General features: G+C 34.7%; 2 protein-coding genes, 1 long non-coding RNA gene and 2 pseudogenes across 4 annotated transcripts; 2 read left to right on the top strand and 3 right to left on the bottom strand.

The window, feature by feature from the left end:
• Window positions 1-2,240: 2,240 nt before the first annotated feature.
• On the bottom strand, window positions 2,241-4,110 carry LOC104723545 (alpha/beta-Hydrolases superfamily protein). The gene is given in 3 exon segments (XM_010441926.3): window positions 2,241-2,619; window positions 3,033-3,262; window positions 3,523-4,110. Coding segments are annotated over 3 exon segments (996 nt in total). The 5' UTR covers window positions 4,042-4,110; the 3' UTR covers window positions 2,241-2,372.
• Window positions 4,111-4,299: 189 nt separating this feature from the next.
• LOC104723546 (epoxide hydrolase 1-like) lies at window positions 4,300-6,446 on the bottom strand (annotated as a pseudogene). The gene is made up of 4 exons (XR_015570423.1): window positions 5,789-6,446; window positions 5,353-5,495; window positions 4,698-4,939; window positions 4,300-4,611 (listed from the first exon to the last, which is right to left on the bottom strand). The product of XR_015570423.1 is annotated as an epoxide hydrolase 1-like (transcript).
• Window positions 6,447-7,782: 1,336 nt separating this feature from the next.
• On the bottom strand, window positions 7,783-8,124 carry LOC147934011 (uncharacterized). Its single transcript, XR_015570668.1, has 2 exons — window positions 7,987-8,124; window positions 7,783-7,883 (listed from the first exon to the last, which is right to left on the bottom strand). It is a non-coding gene; the product is annotated as an uncharacterized LOC147934011 (long non-coding RNA).
• Window positions 8,125-8,906: 782 nt separating this feature from the next.
• On the top strand, window positions 8,907-11,285 carry LOC104728019 (uncharacterized protein At4g15970-like). The gene is made up of 3 exons (XM_019232489.2): window positions 8,907-9,171; window positions 9,811-10,185; window positions 10,574-11,285. Exons 1-3 carry the CDS (start codon window positions 9,040-9,042, stop codon window positions 11,066-11,068), a joined length of 1,002 nt encoding a protein of 333 aa, XP_019088034.2. The 5' UTR covers window positions 8,907-9,039; the 3' UTR covers window positions 11,069-11,285.
• Window positions 11,286-12,752: 1,467 nt separating this feature from the next.
• On the top strand, window positions 12,753-14,667 carry LOC109127283 (uncharacterized; annotated as a pseudogene).
• The last annotated feature ends 9,263 nt before the right edge of the window (window positions 14,668-23,930 follow it).

The raw sequence follows: 23,930 nt of genomic DNA, 5'->3' as shown, positions 1-23,930 counted from the left end.
GTAAAAAGGAATCTCTAGACCATGTAGTTCCAGATCGACGCCATCTGTCAGTGGGAACTCAACTTACACCCATCCAGTTATGAAAGTCCTCAAAACGCGAAAGAGTCTTCTCACATAGTAAACTAGACTGAACTCATCTTGTGACTCAAGGCTACCGGTAAACTCCTACAACATGGGTCTTTCACATAAAGAAATGAGATCCATAAGGGACTTTTCCAGATGAGTAAGTGAAGGGATGAGATGCAGCTCAGCCAACAGATTGAATGTAAAATAAATCTCCAGCTGTTTACGCATCTAAACAATCTTATGCATCAGTGAAGTGAGAATGATTTTCTCTGGGGTCAGAACAAAGAAAATTCAGAATTTCGAATTTAAGAATTTAAGCATGAAGAAATTGTTTACCCAAGAGATGGAGTGGTGAAACCAAGGGTTAGTCATCATGATGTATGAAAATGATATATTTGATCAAAATATGGACAAAATTATAAGTCATCATGATGTATGAAAATGATATATTTAAAGATAAGACATTGCTAGGGTTATGCACATATGTTGCATACATTAATTTATGGTAAATATTTGAGATTAACACATTTTATTGATGGACTAAGTGATGAAAAATAAGGTATTTTTTTCTTTCTTTCGAATCTCATGTGTAATACATGATTTGTGAATAGGTCTTTCTTAACTGTATTTATTTTTTTTGCAGGATGATACCATGATTATCTGAGTTCTTGATCAAAGATCTTCAAAAAAAGTGAAAAGTATGTGGATAGAATTAGATACCGATATGAATCGCATTTGAGTCTTGTCTTTAATACAACATATATGACTATTAAATATTATGTGATTTTACCATATATTAGAACATATTCTATATTTTAAAATTAGTTTATCATAATTTTTTATTTTTATTTTTATTTTAAACAGTATGTAAGTATTTTATATATCTTTAAATTGATTCAGTTTAATTTTACTTAGAACAATGATTAAAAAAGGGGAAAAGTTGAGAAAATTAAATCAGTTCATTTTATATTTATTAAATTGAAGATATATATACTAATATGAGAACATTAATTCAATTCATTCATACTATCTAAATATAAAAATTACATATTAAAATGAGAATATGCTATACGTAGCAACAAAATAAAATTAAATATCAAACATCTTATATGTGAGGACATCGAAAATACATCAACACAATTTTTATATATTTAATTATATTAATATTCTTTACATGTAGTTTTTTAAATTTTGTTATATGTGTGATTTGACACCATCAATCCATCATTATCACTCAAGATTATCTATTTCCCAATAAAATTTTGTTATAATTTTATGTGAATTGGTTGTCACTTATACGCTTGTTTACAAAGAAAAAAAAAATCAAAGTTCTCATACGTGTATGATAAATATATGAGATTAAGCAAAATAAACTTGTTAGATGGGAATATAAACATATTTCTGGACAAAAAACTCATCCACTAAGACATATAAACCATTAAAATATGTACAAAACTATAAGTCATCATGATGTATGACAAATGATTACTTGAAAATAATTTAATTTCTAATGCAAGTCTTTTTATATTGTTGCATCATAAAATAAAACCAAATCTTAGGGAATTAGGTGTACAAACGGAAATCACTTTGGTAGTGTAACAGTTAGTTTTTTTTTAAGTTAGGAATTTCATTTCAACTTTGATTCCTAAAGTTATATGAATCAATATCATAGATTATCGTGTTTCCAAACACAATACACAAACAATAATCTAGTTTGCAATTTTTTTAGGTTTTTTAAGTTAACAATAATGTATGCATATTCGGATTTCTCAAATGGTGTGCCATAGAGAAAATGTATTTTCGTCATTTTACATTAATGTTGTGGGATTTAGAAAAAGAAGAAACTAACGTGGCCATTTAAAAAGAAAAAAAGTATTGTGACATTTAAAAAGTATTGTGACATTTAAAAATGTTCATGACATTTTTGTTAAATAACTAAAGAAATTAATAGTTATTGAATTCATGATTTCTAATGATTCATGATAAATATACATTCTTTAACGCATAAAGATGTTATTATAATATTGAATCATGTTATTCAATTACTTTGACAACCCATGTTTTATATATTTGAAAAACGTTGCAAAACAAGATACATACAGTTTAGTTTCTTAGGAAAATTTATTTGTTTTCTCGGTTTTAGTTTCTTCAAAATAGATCTTATGATAAGAGTGTTTTTATCTTTGTGATATGGTGTAGCTTGTAGCTTGTTAATTTGATCGTCTTTCCAACAATAATGATACTATATAACAGTGATTATGTGACTAGAATTTACTTTTGCAATTTCTTCCATATACAATTTGGGTCTAAAAACTTCCAAAATAGTCGTGGATGTGTTTGCTTATCTCGTCAGGCCTTTCCTCATGGAGAAAATGACCAACGCCTTCTATTACCACAACTTCGTCCAACAATGGTACGTGGCTCTTAAACCGGCCATCGTGGATGTACTTCTTGGTGCCGGGAATGTGATAGGTCAAATCTTGGTCCCCGATTACGAACTTAACCAGAACTTTCACTTGAGCTTTTGATAGTGACCCCATCAGCTCCCATGTTCTGTAATGAGCAAAGAAAAAAAACAAATTGTGACACTAACATACAAGAATCTTGCAGGAAAATTAAGAGATCTTGATCGGAGTTTCATGTAAGAAAGTATGATTACAAGGATGCAAAATCCGAATCAAAGTTCAGAGTTACCAACTTATATAAGAAACACACAATTACAGAGAGGCCACTCGATGATGCTGACCTTTATAAGAACGGTTAACAATCACAATAGGTGCCCCTTTGATCAAAACGGATTACTTACTTGTGAATAAAATACTAAACAGTTTCAGTGTTAACTTAAAGACTAAAGGACTCAACTTAAAAGGGCAGGGATAATGAATCAAGAATAACAGTACCGCTCAAAGATATATATGCGAGTGCATCTATGTCCTGAATGAATTCGCGAGTAGCAGAGAATATACCGGTCCATATTACGGTAGTAGTTTACTGGTCCAGTGAAGCCATTCTTCTCGTACTTGGATACATAGTACTTGACATCACAATCAGTTAGCCAAGAGGGAAGTGAAACATGATCATCATAGCGTTTCCCTTTAGGTAAGAGAATAGGGCCAGGACTACGATATGTTAAGAACTCTAACAGAGCTCTTTCCGTGCCAAGTTTAGCAAATTCCGCCTCTATTTCCCCACATTCCTACAACATATAATAAACCCATTCTTCCAGTTAGAGACAGTCCTAATGGTCTATTCATGAAAAACTTCCAATAGTTCATTATAACTCTCTTACTGGTAAGCTCATGTTCCAATCTCTTCTACTAACAAGTTTAACAACAAACTCCAAACACATTTGAAATGTTCAAGCCAAAGATTCAATTAGAATCAAATTCAAGATTCAGTTACATCCTTAAACTGAATCATCATGCAAATTAGAATCAAGATTCAAGATTCAAGAACCTGCAACCTGCAGATGTAGTAGTCATCTCCATAGAAAGATCTAAACATGGAGATTGGTTTCCTCTTAGGATTCTAAGGATCAAACACCACACTCAAGTTAGCCAGAGCTTTAACCCTATCAGGTCGAAGAAGACAGAGATGCCACGCGATTATTGCGCCCCAATCGTGTCCCACCACGAACACTTTCTCCCGATCTCCGACCACTGCGTCGATCAACCCAATCAGATCTCCGACCACGTGGAGACTTGTGTACGCGTCCACTCTCTCCGGCGCGTCGGTGTCTCCGTAACCCCGTAAGTCCGGCGCTATGGTACGGTAACCTAACGACGAGAGTGCCACCATCTGATGCCGCCACGTGTACCATAGTTCTGGGAACCCGTGGAGGAAAAGTATCACCGGAGGACGATTGATCACTCCGTCCAAAGCTCCGTTTCCGGAGACGGAAGGACTTTTCTCGGCGACGTGCATAGTGATTCCATTGACCTTCACAAAACTATGATCAAACGTAAGAAGATCCATTCGTATTCGTAATGAAGAAGATGATGAAGACGACGCATAAAAGAGTGATCCAAATCCCAAATTTGGGGGAAAATGTTCATATGAACCGGTTCGATCAAACTTGGTCAACATTAAATCCGGTTTAATCCGATTATTAACACGGTTCAATCCGATTATTAACACGGTTTAATCCGATTGATTCGATTTTTCTCCTGTATTGATTAAACAAAATATTTTCGAATTGGTATTAGCTGTAATGGTAAAACATACTAATGTTATATTTGGTTTATTTAATTTTTTCAAATACCGATTTTATTGCGTGGATCCTTTAGTTTGTGAATTTAGAGGAACTTGTGAAAGAAGCTATGAATGTGTTGGTTAATCACGTCAGGGTCTTCTTCATGGAGGAAATGACCCAATCCTTTGAGCACGACGGTTTCGTCTAGCAACGGTACATCTCTCTTGAAACCGCCACCGTTGATGTATTCCTTAGCTCCCGGAAAATTGTACGTTAAATCCTGATCTCCGATTATGAACTTTACCGGTACATGGATCTTAGCACCGGTCCATGGTGCAGTCAGCTCCCAATTTCTGTTTTTTTTTTTAAAGATGAACCGATAGGTTAAAATTGAAAATTCTGTGAGTTAAGTACTATTGAACCGGAGTGATTAACGTACCGGTCAATGTTGCGGTAGTAGTTAACGGGTCCGGTGAAGCCTTTCTTGTCGTACTTGGTGACGTAATAGTCGAGGTCTTCTTGTGTTAACCACGGTGGTAACGCACACGCATCGTTTTCTGAACGTTCGAAACATTTGCCTTTGGGGAGATGGAGCGGTCCAGGCGTTTTGTAGGTGAGGAACTCTTTCAACACCTTCTCTGTTCCCAACTTCTTGAACTCTGCTTCTATCTCTCCAGGTTTCTTGATTACAAAAATAATCACTCATAAGTCATAACTAGTATTAAAACCACATGTCATTCAGGAATTTGCACAAATGAACTTGGTTCGAGAGAAACTTACAAAACTCAACGGTAACCTGATCTAAGTAACTAGAAAACTAGACTCCCTCAAGTCTTTAACTTGTAATGGCTTTTGGTTTTTGTTTTTGAAACACTCAATTTATTTGACGTTTTTTCACGTTTCCAAAATAAATTCTTATAGTGATATTTTTTCTTCATTAACAAAATCTAAAATCCAGAAACTAAAAACTATATATAATCAAGTTATTTTTAAAACAACCATTCATGGCCTTATGAACTTTGATTTGGTTTATTTGATCGATTTGGTTTGATACGGTCTCTAAAATTTCAAGATTAGGGCAACAAAATCAATACCTGAAATCTGCATATGTAATAGTCATCACCGAAGATATGTCTCAACGTTGGAACCGGAGCTCGTTCAGAGTTCCTCGGAGAGAAGAGTACGCTCATGTTGACTAGAGCCTTACTTTGTCCGGTCGATAATGACCAGGCCCGGCCTTTCACCCATTCTTATGACACATAGGTGTTGGACCTCCATATTTTTTGAGATTTTTAGTAACAAAAATATGCCTCAAAAAATATTTTTACTGTAAAAATAGGCCTCAATTTTATGAAAGTTATAGATTTGGCCTCAAGTTTTAAATTTATCTACTTTTTATTGCAAAAATAGATTTCATTTTCCGAAATTTTAAGATTTAGTTTCAGTTTTATTTTTTTTATCTATAAAATCCATTAAAAAGTAATTGTTTTGTATTGGCCACAAATTTCAGTGGGCCGGCCTGATACTAACACAACTGCCACCCTAGCATCGCTCCCCAGTCATGACCAACCACGAAGACCGCCTTGTCTCCGTCGGTCACGGCGTTGATCAGTGCAACCAAGTCTCCAACCACGTTTAAGTAAGTGTAATCGTCAACTTTCTCCGGTGCGTCTGTGTCTCCGTACCCTCAAAGATCCGGCGCGATGGTACGGTATCCCAAGGAAGAAAGCGCAGCCATCTGGTGTCTCCACGTGTACCAAAGCTCTGGGAATCCGTGGAGAAAGAGAATGATCGGATCTTCTCCTGATCCGGTTCCGGATCCGGATGCGGGTTTCTCCGCCACGTGCATGTTTATGCCGTTTACTTTTAGGGTTTTGTGTTCTACGCCGTCGAGTTTGGACATCTTCTCATGTGGCTTTGTTTGATTCTCGGATAATGTGGAGAAATGGGTCATTGAATTTGGGGTTTTCCCGAGAAAACGACGGATTCTGAAAGGAAGATGGTTTTGGAATCGTGAAAGTGAGAGATATCGACACAAGAACATGTGTGGTTTGAGGTGTTGGGGTTGTGAGCCGACGTCGTATGGATAAATCTCCGGTTGTTTAAAGATAGAGAGAACAAATGATCGAATCAAATGTGTGCACACAACTCACAATGAATAAATTACATAAAGAAGAAAGAAATCTGATGTGAGTAAAGAACACAAAAGTGTTTAAGAAAAACTATTATTGATTCTCATGAAAATAACGTATTTATATATACATTTTTTGAGATATTTATGAAATAAATCCTGGAATTGGAATTTATTTACAATCATACCATTAACATTTATTTTACAATTATTTTTTATTTTAAATAATATCAAATTTGGAATAAGATTTTCTCCAATTCAAATTTCCAAAAGTATCGGACCAACACCTATTAGTATTAAATATTTTATATTTAATTAATCAATTCTCTAAAAAACTGTTGATAATAACTTATTTTTCATGTGTTTGAAAGCCAAGTGATTAAACTGTTGATAATAACTTTATTTTTTTAAAAAATTTGGGGTCCAAACTGACACAAATTGTGAAAAAAAAATTTACTTCTTCACCGAAGTGTTTTTCAGTAGTTAATATATTAATATATAGATTTTTGATCCATACTAATAAGAAACAATTGATATAAATCAAACTTTACAAAAAAAACACTCCATCATTTTAATCGACTTGCACAACTATAAATACAAAAGTGTTAAATGATATAGAGATAAAACAACCAAAATTACAAAATCAAATTATAGTATACTCATATAATTATAAAAATATAATATAATAGTAATACTATTAGCTCTACATTGTAAATGAAAAAAGAAAAATCACAAAAAATATATTTGTTGACTAACTTAAATTTTATGAATAATAAAGATATCCTAACTTGTATATAATAAACCACTACATGTAGACAATGGAAATTATACACTACATAATGTATTGATGTAAAACTATAGTAGATTAAAAAATACAAAATATATTATATACATATATAGTTAATATAATAAAAAAAATATTTTGTATTTCTAAAAAAAATATAGTCCGGCGATACACCGCGGGTGAATATCTAGTTAAGTTACATTCTCTTGTATATAAATTATACCCTCTAAAAAATATGGTATATTTCCTAAGTTAACAGAGATCAACAGTTTCCCGGATCGTTTTTGATATTTTCATAATCATATATTCATACTCTTCCATAACATTGATTGTTTTATCTCGATTTTGATTTCGGTCGATCTCATCAATCTTTCAATAAAATATATTGGGTAAAAAGATTTTCAAAGATTAAACCAGTTTATTTATTTTGATGACTTTACCAATTTCGAATCTGGCATGTGTATGCAACATCAACGCTTTGGAATCTTAAAATAAACTATTATAAAGTACTTCTGTTTCTTTTCCTCCTTTATCTTTTGTTTCTTTTGAAAAGGAAACCCAAATTCTTAGAGTGGATAATTAAACAATGTGTGATCAAGGAGGATACGTATCTAAATTTACTGTAGGTATATATTGCTAGATGGTTTGGTGAACCAAATCACAAACGTGAACCAAGCAAACTGAATTATATTGATCGAAGAGTCCAAAGCCTAAAAAAAAAACAAAAAAAAACACATTCGAGCTGAAGAAGAGGAAACGACATATATACTAGTCCAGAGGAATAGGTTACGATCTTGAAAATAGAAAATTAACCTCCAAGCCAACGTGCACGGGAGCAGCTCGATCTACACAATACATCAGGGAGCTTGAAGCCGATGCGCGATTGGCCAACTCCCAAAATGATATATCGACAAGTGCCCGAGCTATGAAGATTGATGACACATAATAGACCTAGGCAATTTGGATTTGTTAATTGATTATATAATATCTACTATACTTAAAGGCTTAAAGCAAAATAATTTATAAGTCCTTTTTAAAATAAAAAGATCAAATGATTTAAGCTACCAAAGTTTTTCCTTCATTTTTCGTCACAACCTGTCTTTTCATAAAAGTTAATCTTTATTATATATCTTAATCACATATATCTATATATATTATTTTATTTATTACCACATACTCCCTCTTTATCATCATAGATGATTTTCTAAAAGTTTTACACAAATTAAAAAAAAACTTTTAATGTTTAGCTACAAATGCATTTTTTATTTATAATAATATATTTTCATAACTATTAACTAATAGTAGTTCATCATAACTTTAAATTTTTATTTAATAATTCTTGAAAATTATAATTTTTAGTATTAATTAATAAAAATTTACAAAAAATCAATTTTTATGATACAAAAAAATCATAGAAAATCATCTACTATGATACAGAAAGAGTATTTATTTTCTTCCACACAAGCTCTCAGAATCTTAACACTTGTCTCATTTCCCTATATTTACCTTTCTTACACGATTTACATATAAATATAATAGTTATCTTCATTTTAAATATAGGGGAATGTAAAATATAGTTAACTATAATAGTTATCTTCATTTTTTATTTTCTGGTTTTTTCTAGTCCATTATTTTTCCATACACATATTTACATATAAATATATTGACTTTCAGATTCAAAACGATTAGTTTCCTATTTCCCCATATTTTGCCTTTCTTATATAGTTATACTTATCTATTTTGATTAATATTTTCTTCCATATACTGTATATGCAGTGTACCTATAAATATATTGACTTAAGATTCAATTCATGAGCCATTCAAAACGACCACTGAGTAGCGTCGAAGGCTACGTCGTCGTGGAAGATGGGGAAACTGTTACGACGGAGGGATCTAGTGATGGTCGGTGTTTTCCTGGTCGTTGGCGGATACTTGAGTTTTGTGATCTACCAAATTGGTGTTTATCCACTACAAAAGTTTTTCCACTTCTCCGATATCGTTAGTATTCTATTCATCTGTGCATGCATATGTATGTGTACATTTCGTTCTTTGTAGTCTTACGTAAGTTTTTAGCGTTATTTTTCTTAGAAAATCAAATTCTCTTTTTTTCAGCTTTACCTTCTTTTTTTTAATCTCTTTCATGGACATTTTGGAATATAAAAGTTTGAGATTTTCTTCCATATTTATATTTATTATTAAAAGTATATAACAGAAATTTTGATATATGATATGGTCTAATTAAATGTAACAGATGCCATTTTCACTTATATATAATTTTGGTCAACTAGGTAAAATTTACAAGTCACATGATTTTATAAATGAGTAAAAAATTATAGTTGTCAATATCCCTAAGGTATAGAACCAAAATATTTATATTTTATTTTTAACATCCCATTAAGCTACATTAATTTTTTTTATTTTATTATTGTTTCCATAGACGATAAAACATTCTAAAAACTTAACATTAGTTTAGTATGTTCAGTTGTTCTTTTTTTTTTTATTATTATTATTATTAATAGGTCTTTTAGCTTGTACTCTTCCTTTCACAAAACATTTTATTAATGGACCATAGACCGATTTTAGCTATTACTTTTCATACATCTGTTCTTGATATTTTTTTTCTTAATTGTTGGACAGCATCATCAAGAAGATGTGAAGGAATTAGGGAAAATCCTAACGGAAGCAGCAACGGAGGATAAGACGGTAATCATAACCACCTTAAACCGGGCTTGGTCTGAGCCGAACTCGACGTTCGATTTGTTTCTCGACAGTTTTCGTGTCGGTAAAGGGACTAAACCATTACTCCGACACCTTGTGGTGGCTTGTCTCGACATGGAGGCCTATTCTCGGTGCTTGGAGGTCCATCCCCGTCGCTGTTATCTCATGAAAACCGCCGGAATCGATTTCGCTGGCGATAAGGTGTTCATGACCCCGGACTATCTCAAAATGATGTGGCGTCGTATAGAGTTTTTGGGTACGTTGTTAAAGCTCGGATATAACTTCATCTTCACGGTACCTATAACCTATCTCTCTCCCTACTTGTACGTCATCGTTTACATATTGTTGAATTTGGTTTGTCAACAACAAGTCAACAACATACTGTATGTTGTTGGTTAAGTATGACAAAATTAGAAGATATGGGCTTTGAGTTAAATGAGCAGGATTATAGTGTACACCCTTGTATCCCATTCATTTGATAAATTCATCTTGTGGTTAGGGGAGTAGAATTCATTTACTGTTAACGGTAAATGACAATAATACATGCCTCTTCTATTGGCCTTGGCCATTGGAATTAGTCAAAATTTGGTGCTGGGTAAAAATGAATTAGTTGGTAGATGAAGACAAATCTGATGATTATATATATCATAATCTTTTATTAACATATGGTTAATGTGTGTAGGACATAGATATAATGTGGCTCCGAGATCCATTTCCTCGTTTATCTAAAGATGTAGATTTCCAAATCGCATGTGACCGTTTTAATGGAGATAATAACGACATCTACAACAATGTCAATGGTGGTTTCACTTTTGTTCAAGCCAATCCACGAACCATTGATTTCTACAACTATTGGTACTCGTCGAGGTTGCGATATCCGGGTAAACACGATCAAGACGTGTTCAATAAAATAAAAAGCAGTTGGTACACAGCAAAAACTGGACTCAAAATTCGGTTTCTCGACACGAAATACTTCGGAGGATTTTGCGAGCGAGGCCGGGATTTGGATAATGTTTGTACAATGCATGCCAATTGTTGTGTGGGACTAGAGAATAAAATAAAAGATTTGAGACAAGTGCTTGTGGATTGGGAGAATTATTTATCTGCAGCTAAGACAGTTGATGGTCAAAAAATAACATGGCGAGACCCGGAGAATTGCAAGAAGCCGTGGTGGTGACAAAAGAAAAAAAGAAAAGAGTACACGGGAGAAAATATAATTGAAGAACTATAATACTATCATGTTATTTATCAAAAACTCATATCATAGTAAATTTTGTAACATAAGAAAGTCTCTTGTTTTGATGGTACATTCATAAATTGATGAGGCTTTCTATATTTCTCTAAGACCTACAATGTTAAGTTTTCCCTCTATTTCTAATTAATCTAATTTTTAAGATTTTCGCACAAACATATGAAAAGAGGGTATATACAAAGTGACAAGTGAGGAAATAAAGAGGGTATATACAAAGTAACAGAGCATAGCCAAATGTAATACCAGCATAGATTTGTCAAAGTCGTAGCTGTAAGAAATTCTGAACTTTCGAAACAGCGGCGGATTAGACCTGAGAATTTGTGTGGACATACATTGTGTGGATCATCTTCTCAACAGTTCGGGTATACATACGTTGTGCCGTCTTGAGTTTCCTTATGTCCAAATGTAGTAGACAGTTACTTGAAAGGCAATTCTAATTAAAACAAAGTCATCGGAGCTGACGTGAGATGATGCGAGACGAGAGAACGTGTGGTGCCAGCCGGTGCCTCTTGAGGAAACTCGATGTCGGAAATTACAACCGGTTGTTGCATTGGTCATTTGACAGTCACTAATCACTATCAGTGTTCTAAAAAGCGGTCTAAGCTTACTTAATATTTTTATTTGTGTAATATATATTTTTATAAATTAAATTTATATTAAATAAACATTTTGTCTTAATTTAATGTAATATAGAATTAGTTTTAATTAGTTTTGTTTTATTTTACTGTATATCATTTTATTTTATTTCTTTAATATTATTTATATTCAATTTCATTATTAATTATTATTTTAAACAGGGCTGATGTTGTATTATTGTTGAGTTGAGCTCACTCATTCCGTTTAAAGTTATAAATTTATTGGTGTATTATTTTATTTTTTAGCGTGATTTCTTACTCTAAAATATGTTAAAATACTGTTCAAAATAAATTTCTTGTTAAAGTTCAAAGAGAAATGAAGAATTTGAATAGCATAAGAGATTATCTACTATTACAAGAATTTGAATTACGAGTTTGACTCAGATTATATAGAATAATTATTTATTAGATTTCAGCAAGTGTTATAAAATAAATAAAATGTATCACTTTGATATATTATAGACCCCCATGAGAAGTTTTGTCAACATAGCCTTAAAAATTATAAAGTAATAATTAACCCTTGAAGTTGAACCTTAAGTCTTGTTTTTATAAATCAATAGTTTTATCAATCAATATATTCATCGAAATGATAAATTATAGAATATTTATTTTAATATATTATGACTTATGGAACTATTTTGGAGTTATATAATAAATGATGTTGTATTTTGAATGCTTCTTAGTTAAACAAAGAATAAATTAGGTAGATAAATATTTTTAAGAAAATTTGTTGTACTTCCCTTTTTTATTCTTAAATTATTAGGTTACAATACATGTAGTTAAGTTAACAATTTATTTGTTGAGGAGAGTCTTTATCATCTATATTAGACAAGCATATTATTCTTTGAGTATCCTCTTCAATATAACAAAGAATAATGATGTCTTATTCTTTATAAAAAGGTATACATTATCAAGAACTTTGTAAAATAAAAAAATTTAGACAATACTAAAAGTAAAAGCAAATTTTGTCATTAATGGAGATACTCGACAAAATGTATACACTATTATTCCCCACGTGGGTTAAAATGTGACGGTTGCAATCTTGGTAAAGATTACCATAGTGATGGTATCGTTGCTTTCATTCTGGAGTATTCTTTCACAAAGAGTGTGCCAATTCCGATCTAGAGATTAACAACCACTATCATCCCCAACATTCTTTGCATATCAAGGTGGTTGCTGAAAATGAAGATGTATATGGAGAATGCAAGGTTTGTAGAGGTAACTTGCCAAAATTGTACTACTATTGTTCACTATGTGATTTTTCCATCGGTTTGATATGTGCGAAAAAAGAAGTTATAATAACAATTGAGGACCTAAAGGACCACGGACATTGTTTGTCTCTTGTTCCAAAGATGGTTATATTTACTTGTCATCTATGTGGACTGCTTGATGACCGGTTCCCTTATGCATGTAAATTATGTGATTTGAGCTTTCACAAAGAATGTGCGGAATCAACACCAGAGATTATCTATTCTTGTCACCCTAAACATATCCTCAAACGTCTCACACATGTTTCGAATTACACCAATGAAAATTGTTGTTTGTGTGAAAATAAACTTTATAGCGTGTTTTATCACTGCTCTATTTGCAATTTTAGTGTGGATATCAATTGTGCAAAGAGTCCACCACCTTTCACTCTTATCCATCCTAAGGGTCATGAGCATTCACTCACTCTTATACCCCAACGGAGTTTTGTTTGTAATGCTTGTGGAATAGATGACAATCCAAATCCATATGTTTGTCTTCCTTGCAATTTTATGATCCATAAAAGTTGTATTGATATGCCACGCGTTATAAAGACTAATCGTCGTGATCACCGTTTATATTATAATAGTTTTCTGGATGTAGGAGATTGGAAATGTGGAGTGTGTCATAAAAAGATGATATGGACAATTGGGGCTTTTACTTGTATGAAATGTCCAAATCTCGCCATTCATTTAAGATGTGCCACAAGGTTCGGGATTTGGGATGGAACTGAACTTGAAGGCATACTAGAAAATATTTTAGAGGTTAAATCATATGAGACAGCCGAGCAAGGAACTATAACGCATTTCAGTCACGTAGATCATACTTTAAAGCTCAATGAAGGAAACGATACAAATGATGAATGCAGATTGTGTAAAGCATGCTTTTATCCCATATTTTTTAGCTCGTTCTACAGTTGCGTGAAATGTGATGATTACATCCTTCATAAAAAATGTGCTTTTCTCCCGAAGAAAAAGGTAGATTCTTTCTACAAAATGTCGGTTACTCTAATCACAGTACCTGGTTGGAATGATCGAATATTTGTTTGCAATGCTTGTCAATATGTTTTTCAAGGTTTTCATTATGAAAGTGATGATGGTAATATTATTTTGGATGTGCGATGTGGTTCTATTGTAGATTCTTTTGTTCATGAAAGTCATCCGCTTCATTTGTTATACGTAAACTACTCAACAGAAGACAAAATTTGTAATAGTTGTGGAGATAAGGCAACTATGGTATTAAGTTATGAAGACTGCAGATTTTTTTTAGATATTAAATGTTCTATTTTGCCAAAGATGGTCAAACACAAAAACGACAAAGATCATTTTTTGTTTCTATGTTATGGAGAAAAAACAAGTGAGCGGTATTGGTGTGAGATATGCGAGGAAGAACTAAATCCAGATAAATGGTTTTATTTATGTGAACATTGTGGCCTCACTTTTCATATAAAATGTACACTCGGAGATTTCATATGGATGAAACCGAAAGATGAGGATGATTCATCACAATTTTATATGATCCCTAACAATCGTATATCCAATTTGTTACGTTTGTGATTCTCGCTGTCAATTCTCATCCATGCTGCATTTTTCAGAAGAAATATTTTGTTTTGTAAGGTACATCAAAAAGAAGTTTATGGATTGAGCTTGCTAATGATTAAACTGAAGTGAATTTGCAGCAAACTCATCGTTGATACTTTATTCCACCTCAAACACAAAACATGTAAAATTATATTTCTTATTTGAAAAAGTATATATTTATAAAATATTTGTTTTTACAATATTTAATTTAAATAATTATTATCTCCTAACTTTGCACATTTTCTTTGTTAAAGTATATATTGTGCCTTATTTGTTATCATATATTTATCTTCATATGGATCTAGAATATATAAATTTAATTAATATATTTTGAGTATATCTACTTTAGTATTGCCAAGTTTGGGAACACGTCGTTGGCGATTACTTTCACTTCATTGACAAACAAATACAGTAAAACCTCTATAAATTAATAATGTTGGGACCAAAATATTTTATTAATTTATAGTGATATTAATTTATCTATAAATTAATAATTATTAATTTTAATTATTAATTTATACTGTAAATTAATAATTATTAATTTATAGATATATTTTTAATTGTTTATTTTTTTTTTAAATTATGAATTGGAACAATTATAGCAAAATAAGATTAAACTTTCGGATGTTATAAATTTTATGGTTTAGGAATTGAACTTGTAATATTTATAAAGCACTATTGACAATAAATTACAAATACTATAAACAAATTGACTTATACACATGACATACATAAATTCAAATTTATGAATAATAATAATATTAATTCTCATATTTTAATAATCTGTCTAATTATCAAATTGTAAATGATGCATATCTAAAAATTAAAACTTTAAAATTTAATTATTTGTATGACATGTTATAAAATATTTTAGAGATATCATTATAGTTTGAAAATACAACATTACAAATGTTCTATAGAAATGAGTTTTAGGAGAAACATACACTATTATATCAGTATATATATATATATAAATTTACATGATTATTAATTTATGATATTATTGGGACCATATTTTACATTAAGATTTCAAAAAAATTATTATCTTATTATCTTATCGAATATTGTTAATTTTTATACTGACCCGACTTGGGATCAGCAAAATTTATTAATTTATAGTGATTATTAATTTATAGAGTATTAATTTATAGAGGTTTTACTGTATATAACAATGGTGGTAAAATACATAGTCAACGATACCTTTTGCAAACAGAGCTATAAATAAAATTTTGATCATTCAAATTTATTGAAGAAGATTACACGAACAGAATCTTATTTTGAAACTTTTGAAAAATTTAGTGTGTATGTTTATATATTATTATTGAAAGCTAAGTCTTAAAAAGCATAGAACAAAAAAAAACAAAAAAAATATCTTAAAGAAAAAGCTTGTGGGGAATAATCTTGTGAGCCGTGAAAATTAAGAGTTATATTAGACATCAAATACAATAGTCTACAAAGATATTTCCAGGAGACAGGAACGCTTCTCTGGAGAAAAACTCTCTCTCGAAGATATGAGGGTGGATCTCGGCTTGAGATCTTTGTTGGTTTTTCCTGGTTGTCAGTGTCGCGATTTTTCAGATCTGGGTCGAAGGGATTTCCTTCTTGGTTTTGTTCCGGAGATTGTACGGTTATTACCATGCTTTTTCTATGGGATTTCGCTGGGTTTATGGGATGGGATGATGGGGGGGAGGATTCGTTCCCAATCTTTATTTGGTTAGGGGTTTCTTATGCATTGTTTTTGGCTTTGTCTTCTTGGTTTTGATTCGATTCGTTTGGAGTGACTGGGCTATGATTATGGGGATTTGGAATCTGCTTGTGAGGGACTCGTCTTCTGGGGCTCGATATAAATCAGCTTCAAGGACTGTGGAAATCTCTCAACATCATTCGCTTCTTCTATTCTCTCTTTCAAAGTTTTTGTGGGTTTTTGTTGGGCTCTCTCGGGAATTTGGTTTCTCCGATTTTGTTTGCTCTTTGCTGTCTTTTCTTTTCACGGAGGCTATGTCTCAGAAAAGAAACCGCGATTGTCCCGTATGGTATAAGTTACCAACGGTTGTCCCGTATGGTCTTTGCTGTTTTTGGATTGTCTTCCCACTTATGGGATCTCTATGTACTGGTTTGTACTTGGCTCTATGGTCTTTCTTTGTAAGAGAATTAATAAAACCTTGTTGCCCCTTTTCTTATTCTCGTTCGTTTCACTATAATGGTCTTTTTGGTTTAACTCAGAATGGGCTCTATGTTCGACGGTTATACATTAACCTTTCCTTCTCCATGAGGGTGTTGGGTTTTGTTATTTCATGGTTTATGGTTTTTATTTATCAAAGTCATTGTGTGGGGTTTCGATTATGCTTGTTCCTGGTTTCTATGTTGGGCTTTTTATGGGCCTTATTTTCGGCAATGTTTGTGCATATGTTCTATACATACGATTCAAGCCTGCGGTTGACGTTTGGTTTCTTTTCACACTATGATGTGGCCTTGGTTTTTTGGGATGTTTCCGTGCTTACTTTCTCAAGGGTTGGAGGAAGTGGTTTCAGGTGTTTTAACACCACCAAACATAATTATTTTAAAATAAATATTGTTAGTTGGAATTGTCAAGGTTTGGGCAACAAGGCTACAATTGGGAATCTCAGGGATTTATGGTCTAAACATTGGCTAGATTTTTTATTTCTTATGGAAACGAAACAACCTACTGTTTTTTTGGAAAATTTCTTTGGTCACTTCGGATATAAAAATTTGAAGAGAATTGATCCTATTGGTTGTAGTGGTGTTTTGGCTCTTTTTTATAATAAAGATGATTTTCAGGCTTCAATTTTATTTGAGTCTAACGGACTAATTGACGTTGAAGCAGTTTTTAAAGGACGTATTATTAACTTGACTTTTGTGTATGGTGACATTGTTCCAAAGAACCGCGATTTGGTGTGTGAACGCCTATTACGGATTGCTTCATCTCGGTCCTCTCCCTGGTTTATTGTTGGTGATTTTAATGAATTGACGGGGAATCATGAAAAACGAGGAGGAAAGCTTTGTCATCCGGCGTCGTTTCTTTCTTTTAATGGAATGATTCGAGATTGTGGTTTTTTGGAATTTCCTTATCTAGGTGATTGGTTGTCATGGAGGGGTTGGCGTGATAAAAAACCGATACGATGTCGGTTGGATAGGGCTTTAGGTAATGAGGATTGGCATGAACTATTTCGTGATACAGTTACATAATATTTGCCTATGATCACCTCAAATCATACGCCTCTTGTGGTTAACATTGGCGCGAAAAGACCGCGGGGAAGAAGGAGTTTCATGTTTGATCGTCGTTGGGTTGGTAAGGAGGGTTTGATGGATGTGATCTCGTCGGGTTGGGGTTGGGACCTAGCACGAGGATCTCCTAATTTTGTGGATAAAATTGTGAACTGTCGCAGGGCGATTTCTCGCTGGCGCAAATCACATATCCCGTTTGGTAGGGATACCATCGAAGATTTAAAGAGGCAATTGGCTGAGGCACATGCAGTGGATTTAACTCCCCCGTCTGTCATCACGGATTTAAATAGTCGCTTATGGGAGGCTTATAGAGATGAAGAGGTTTACTGGTATCAGAAGAGTCGGAGCAAGTGGATGAGGGTAGGAGATAAAAATTCTAAATATTTTCATGCCCAAACAAAGCAGAGGCGGGCCCACAATCAGATCACATGTCTTTTTGACAAAAATAATGTTTGGTCAATAGAAGATGCTGATATATGTAATACAGCGGTGACATATTTTGATGATTTGTTTACCTCTATTAACCCGATAAATTTTGAGGAAGCATTAAGGGAGGTCAATTGTATAATTACGGATGAGGATAATGGACGGCTAACAGGACCAGTCACAGAGGCTGAGGTAAAAGAGGCTTTATTTATGATTTATCCCAATAAAGCCCCTGGCCTTGATGGGATGACAGCTTTGTTATTCCATAAAGCATGGAATGTTGTTAAAACGGACCTAGTGTCATTGGTAAATAGGTTCTTCGAGGAGGGTGTTTTTGAAAAGATTTTAAATAGGACACATATTTGCCTTATTCCTAAAGTGGCTAAGCCAACCCGGATGGTAGATTTACGTCCTATTAGTTTCTGCAATGTGGGTTATAAGATTATTTCTAAAGTTTTATGTCAGCGGCTTAAGAGGGTCTTACCGGTTCTTATCTCTGAGACTCAATCGGCTTTTGTCCCAGGACGGTTAATCTCGGATAATATCCTGATTGCTCAAGAGATGTTTCACGGGTTACGTACTAACCCGTCGTGTAAAAGAAAATTTATGGCGATAAAGACCGATATGAGTAAGGCGTATGATAGGGTTGAGTGGACCTTTGTTGAGGCACTAATGCGAAAAATGGGGTTTGCGGAAACATGGATTGCTTGGATTATGTCCTGTGTCACTTCGGTTGAGTATAAAGTTCTTTTGAATGGCCAACCAAAGGGGTTGATAGTCCCGGAAAGAGGTCTACGACACGGGGATCCTTTGTCCCCTTACTTGTTTATATTGTGTAAAGAAGTTTTGATTGCCAATATACGGAAAGCGGAGAGGGAAAAACTAATCACAGGGATACAAGTGGCGAATAAGTGTCCGCCAATAACGCATTTGTTGTTCGCCGATGATAGTCTTTTCTTCTGTAAGGTTGACAAGGACCAATGTAAGGCCATTTTGGATATTTTAAAACAGTATGAGTCGGTTTCGGGACAACAAATAAATTTTGCCAAATCTTCGCTACAGTTTGGTCATAAGGTCGATGAGGACAAAAAGGCGGAGATGCAAGGGGTTCTAGGGATTACAAATTTGGGTGGTATGGGATCTTATCTCGGTTTACCAGAAAGTTTGGGTGGGGCTAAAACGAAGGTTTTTGCCTTTGTTCGGGAATAGGATGTAGAGTCGGACGAATGGTTGGACATCAAAATTGCTTTCAAAAGGGGGAAGGGAAGTGATGATATAGTCTGTGGCGATTGCAGTTCCGACCTTTGTGATGCCATGTTTCCGGTTACCGAAGACAATTACATCCAAACTCACTAGTGCAGTGGCAAATTTTTGGTGGAGTTCCAATGGCCAGACGAGAGGCATGCATTGGTTAGCTTGGGATAGGTTGTGTGTTAGTAAGCAATTTGGGGGGCTAGGATTCAGGAATGTTGATGATTTTAACTCGGCTTTGTTGGCTAAACAATTGTGGTGACTGCTTGAGGTTCTGGACTCCCTGTTTGCCAAGGTTTTTAAAAGTAGGTACTATAGGAATACACACCCACTGGATCCAATTCGGTCTTATTCTCCATCGTATGGGTGGAGGAGTATTTGTTCTGCTCGCTCTCTGGTAAACAAAGGACTTATTAAAAGGGTTGGCACGGGAGATTCTATCTCAGTATGGACTGACCCCTGGATACCGGCTCAATTCCCGAGACCAGCGTTATGCAAGGGTCCTTTTAAGGACTCCAAACTCCAATTGACTCACTTAATTGATCGTCGAACAAATACTTGGCGAATGGACATGCTCAACGAGCATTTTGATCCCCTGGATGTCGTTTTGATAAGGGCATTACCTTTAGGAAGCATTCAAAGGGAAGACCAGTTAGGTTGGCATTATACGAAAAATGGAAAATACACAGTTAAGTCTGGTTACCTTTTGGCTCGTCGGGAAGTACCTGGAACTTTCCAAGCACCTGGTTGTGGACCGGAGATTACCTCCCTCCTGGCCAGTGTTTGGCAGGTTCGTTGTCCACCAAAAATTCAACATTTTATGTGGCAAGTTTTATCGGGGTGTATTTCGGTCTCGGCAAATTTGAAAAGGCGAGGCATTGCCTGCTATCTGGGCTGTGCACGGTGTGGTGCTGAGGAGGAAACGGTAAATAATGCCATATTTGTTTGTCCTCCGGCTCAGGTAGAGAGTGAGGGTATGGATTTGACCTCTATCACTCTCGCTCCAGACCCCCGACAGAGGGTAGCCACTGCTAATCTTCCTGTATCTTTTTCGGGTTATCGTTGTTTCGTTGATGGATCATGGAAAGCGGGTGACCCGCTCGCTGGTGCGGGATGGGTTTGTTCGTCGTTTCAGGACACGCCGCCATTTGGAGGAGCCACTAATTTCCCACGGAGTCTCTCCCCCTTACATGCAGAAGTAGAAGCTTTCATTTGGGCGATGCGGTGCATGATCGGACATGATTTTAGAGATGTGGCGTTCTTTACAGACTGTTCAGACTTGGTGAATTGGTGTCTTCTCCTGCGGACTGGCCAGCTTTCTCGGCGTATCTTGACGACATCAAGACTGACAAGGAAGAATTTTCATCTGTCTCTTTATCTTTTATCTCTAGAAGTGCAAATGTAAGTGCAGATTCTCTGGCATGCAAAGCACGTATTTGTCCGCATCATGTTTTGTTTGTAAACAATTTCCCATCCAATTGGCTCGTTTGAACTAATTTTATTGACAAAAAAAAAATAGTCTACAAAGCTGGTTTAGATCAGCTTAATGATGGGGGATCATGCCCATTATTCAGCATCATGTTCAAATTTAGCATCAAGACACTTTCCTTACATTATGGTTTCAAAAACATTATCATGATTTATGCGTCGTAATGTCTATATCTGAATTGTCTAACTCTACTGATGTTACGTATTTTCTAATTTAACTTCCCCTGCATCTAAAATGATGTCTTAATTTAAGAAACTTAAAATAGTCATGGCCATTCCAAACATTATTAGGGCTCTCACTAGATATAAAACAATGTGACTTATATATATATATATATATATATATAATATGTGTATTTTTAGAAAATAGCCATAAATATATCACAATTATGTCATCAAAACTATAAATAAATTCTATTATTTATTTTAAATCACACAAATTATTTTAAATCAAAATTTTACCTAAATTATTGTTTTACTCATTGAAATTATTTTTATCAATAAAATATCAATACTAAATATATGAATTCATAATATTAATAGTAATAAAAAAGAAACTGAAAAAATAAAATTATTCATTAATATTAACTATTAAAATTTATAAAACTTTAATACTTAAGATTTATTTTTAAAAATTTTGGTCCGGTCATGCCGTCACTATTACAAAGTTCAAGTTTTTCAGAGATTACATCTTCAGGAATAATGAAGAAATCGTGAATATAACATAAATAATCATTTTGATGAGAATTTCTTAGAAATACTCCTTTTAAAAATATCCCTTTTTCTGAATATTTTTATTTTTATTCTTTTTTTGAAACGACCCGACCCGACCCATTTTTTTAAATAATAAATAATAATAATAATAATAATAAATAATCTACAACTAGTGGTCCCATATCCAATAGCCACCTAAGCACAATCACAACCAACAGCGGAATAACAATTACCAATAACCAATAAATATCCAATAGTAAATAACCAATATTAAATCATAACAATAATCAAATAATCAATCATCACGAAACATGAAACCAACAACCTAACAATGTTCTAATGACCCAAGCCTAGCAATCTAGCAATGCCAGACAACATCCAATCGAGTCCCTAGAACATCCTCCTCTTCATTGTCTTGATTCCACGATCACACTTTGCCTTTACCTGCACCACAAACACATATTGAGATGCATGAGTATTTGATAAACACTCAGTGAGGCAATCCTCCCATCTACTGGGCTATACACACAAACAATAAGATCTCTGCATGCCACATACAACAAACAATACAAACAAACCAGGCAATATGCAAAGCAATCACGTCATCGTTCGTAACTGAGGAAGGGTGTCGACTGACTCCAAGTGGTGTCGACCGACACTGACACGTGCTCGACAAAACCCAAAACCCTAGTGGTGTCGACCGACACCTCCACATGGTGTCGATCGACACTCGCTAAAGTTGTTGAGCCGTCCTCGCGTTGGTGTCGACTGACCCCCCAACTGGTGTCGATCGACACCGATGCCGAGCATCGATTCCTTTCGATCAAAAACTCCGAATCTCACCTCCAAGCTCCTCCAATCCGCTCCAAGCATTCCTAGAAGCAAAACCCAGCACAAAATCACAAAAAGCTAGAGATCTTAGCTTAGATAAGCCATGGTCATGCACTCACCTCTCTGCAGGAAGATTCTGACAAACAATGACGAAACCCACACTCCCAGCAACCTTCTAGCTTCTTCCTAGTTTCAAATCTCCCAAGAAAAGCCAACCAATATCCCAAAAATCACCAAAAAGCTTAAGAACACACTTTCTCTTTGTTTTCTCTCAAAGCGGCGTGAGACAAAAACATAACACGATCCTAGGACGTTTTCTCCCTTTTAAACCTCGGTTCAATGGTTTTCTTAAACCAAACCGGTCCAAATCGATAATTAAATTGAACTGGTCAAACCAGAAATCACTAGTGTCGACCGACACCCCCTGGTGTCGATCGACACCCTCCCCCAAAACGCACAGTTTTGGTTTGCGGGTGTAACAATTCTCCCCCACCAACATAGATTCGTCCTCGAATCTCGAGCAACCATCAGCCAAGGACTCCCGTGCAACCGTCTCCACGGCCCACACTCCTCCGACCAATCTACGGAAGGTCACCTCTAGGCGATAAACTCACGTTCCAGGTATTATTTGCTCTCGACTTTTGTACTTTCCTTTACTCACAGGCCTAAACCTTGAGTTTTTATTGGCTCCTCATCAGGCCGAAGCCTGCATGCCATAATATTGGCTCCTCATCTGGCCTAAGCCCGCATGCCATAATATATGAGGAAAAATCCAATACTCGTCTCTCGGGTTGCCACCCTACAACGCGCCCCCGGATCGTCATCCGAAGTCGATATACCAACCATACTCCCAAACCACAAAGTCTCAGAATATGGCAGTACTAGGAGAACCTAAGTCCCCCCAAGAGTCACGAGCAAACAATTCTGAACACGTCTGAGTCCTATCCCTATCCAAGCTTTCTTCCCGTGGCTCGCGTAAGACATCACAATGTCCTACCAACCACATATCCCCTCACTAGGATACCTCATGACCACACATGGATCATCTCAGTGCCACTAGGGCCGCCACAAAGGCCAAACAAATGTCCTAAACAGGACCGCCATAAAGGCCAAACAAATGTCCTAAACAGGACTACCACCAAGGCCAAACAAATGTCCTAAACAGGACCGTAACAAAGACCATCTGTCCGTCACAAAGACCATCTGTCCCGAAAAACTGTCACAAAGACCATCTGTCCCGAAGGACCGCCTAAACAAGCACTCTGGCTAAACAGCCCGCCACAAAGGCCACACATATGGCTAAACAGCCCACCACAAAGGCCACACAATTGGCTAAACAGCCCACCACAAAGTCCATACACGGCTAAACAG

Source organism: Camelina sativa, chromosome 11, assembly GCF_030686135.1.
Source record: "Camelina sativa cultivar CO46 ecotype springtype chromosome 11, ASM3068613v1".
Taxonomy (NCBI): Eukaryota; Viridiplantae; Streptophyta; class Magnoliopsida; order Brassicales; family Brassicaceae; genus Camelina; species Camelina sativa.
This window is presented reverse-complemented; position numbering and strand designations above follow the sequence as displayed.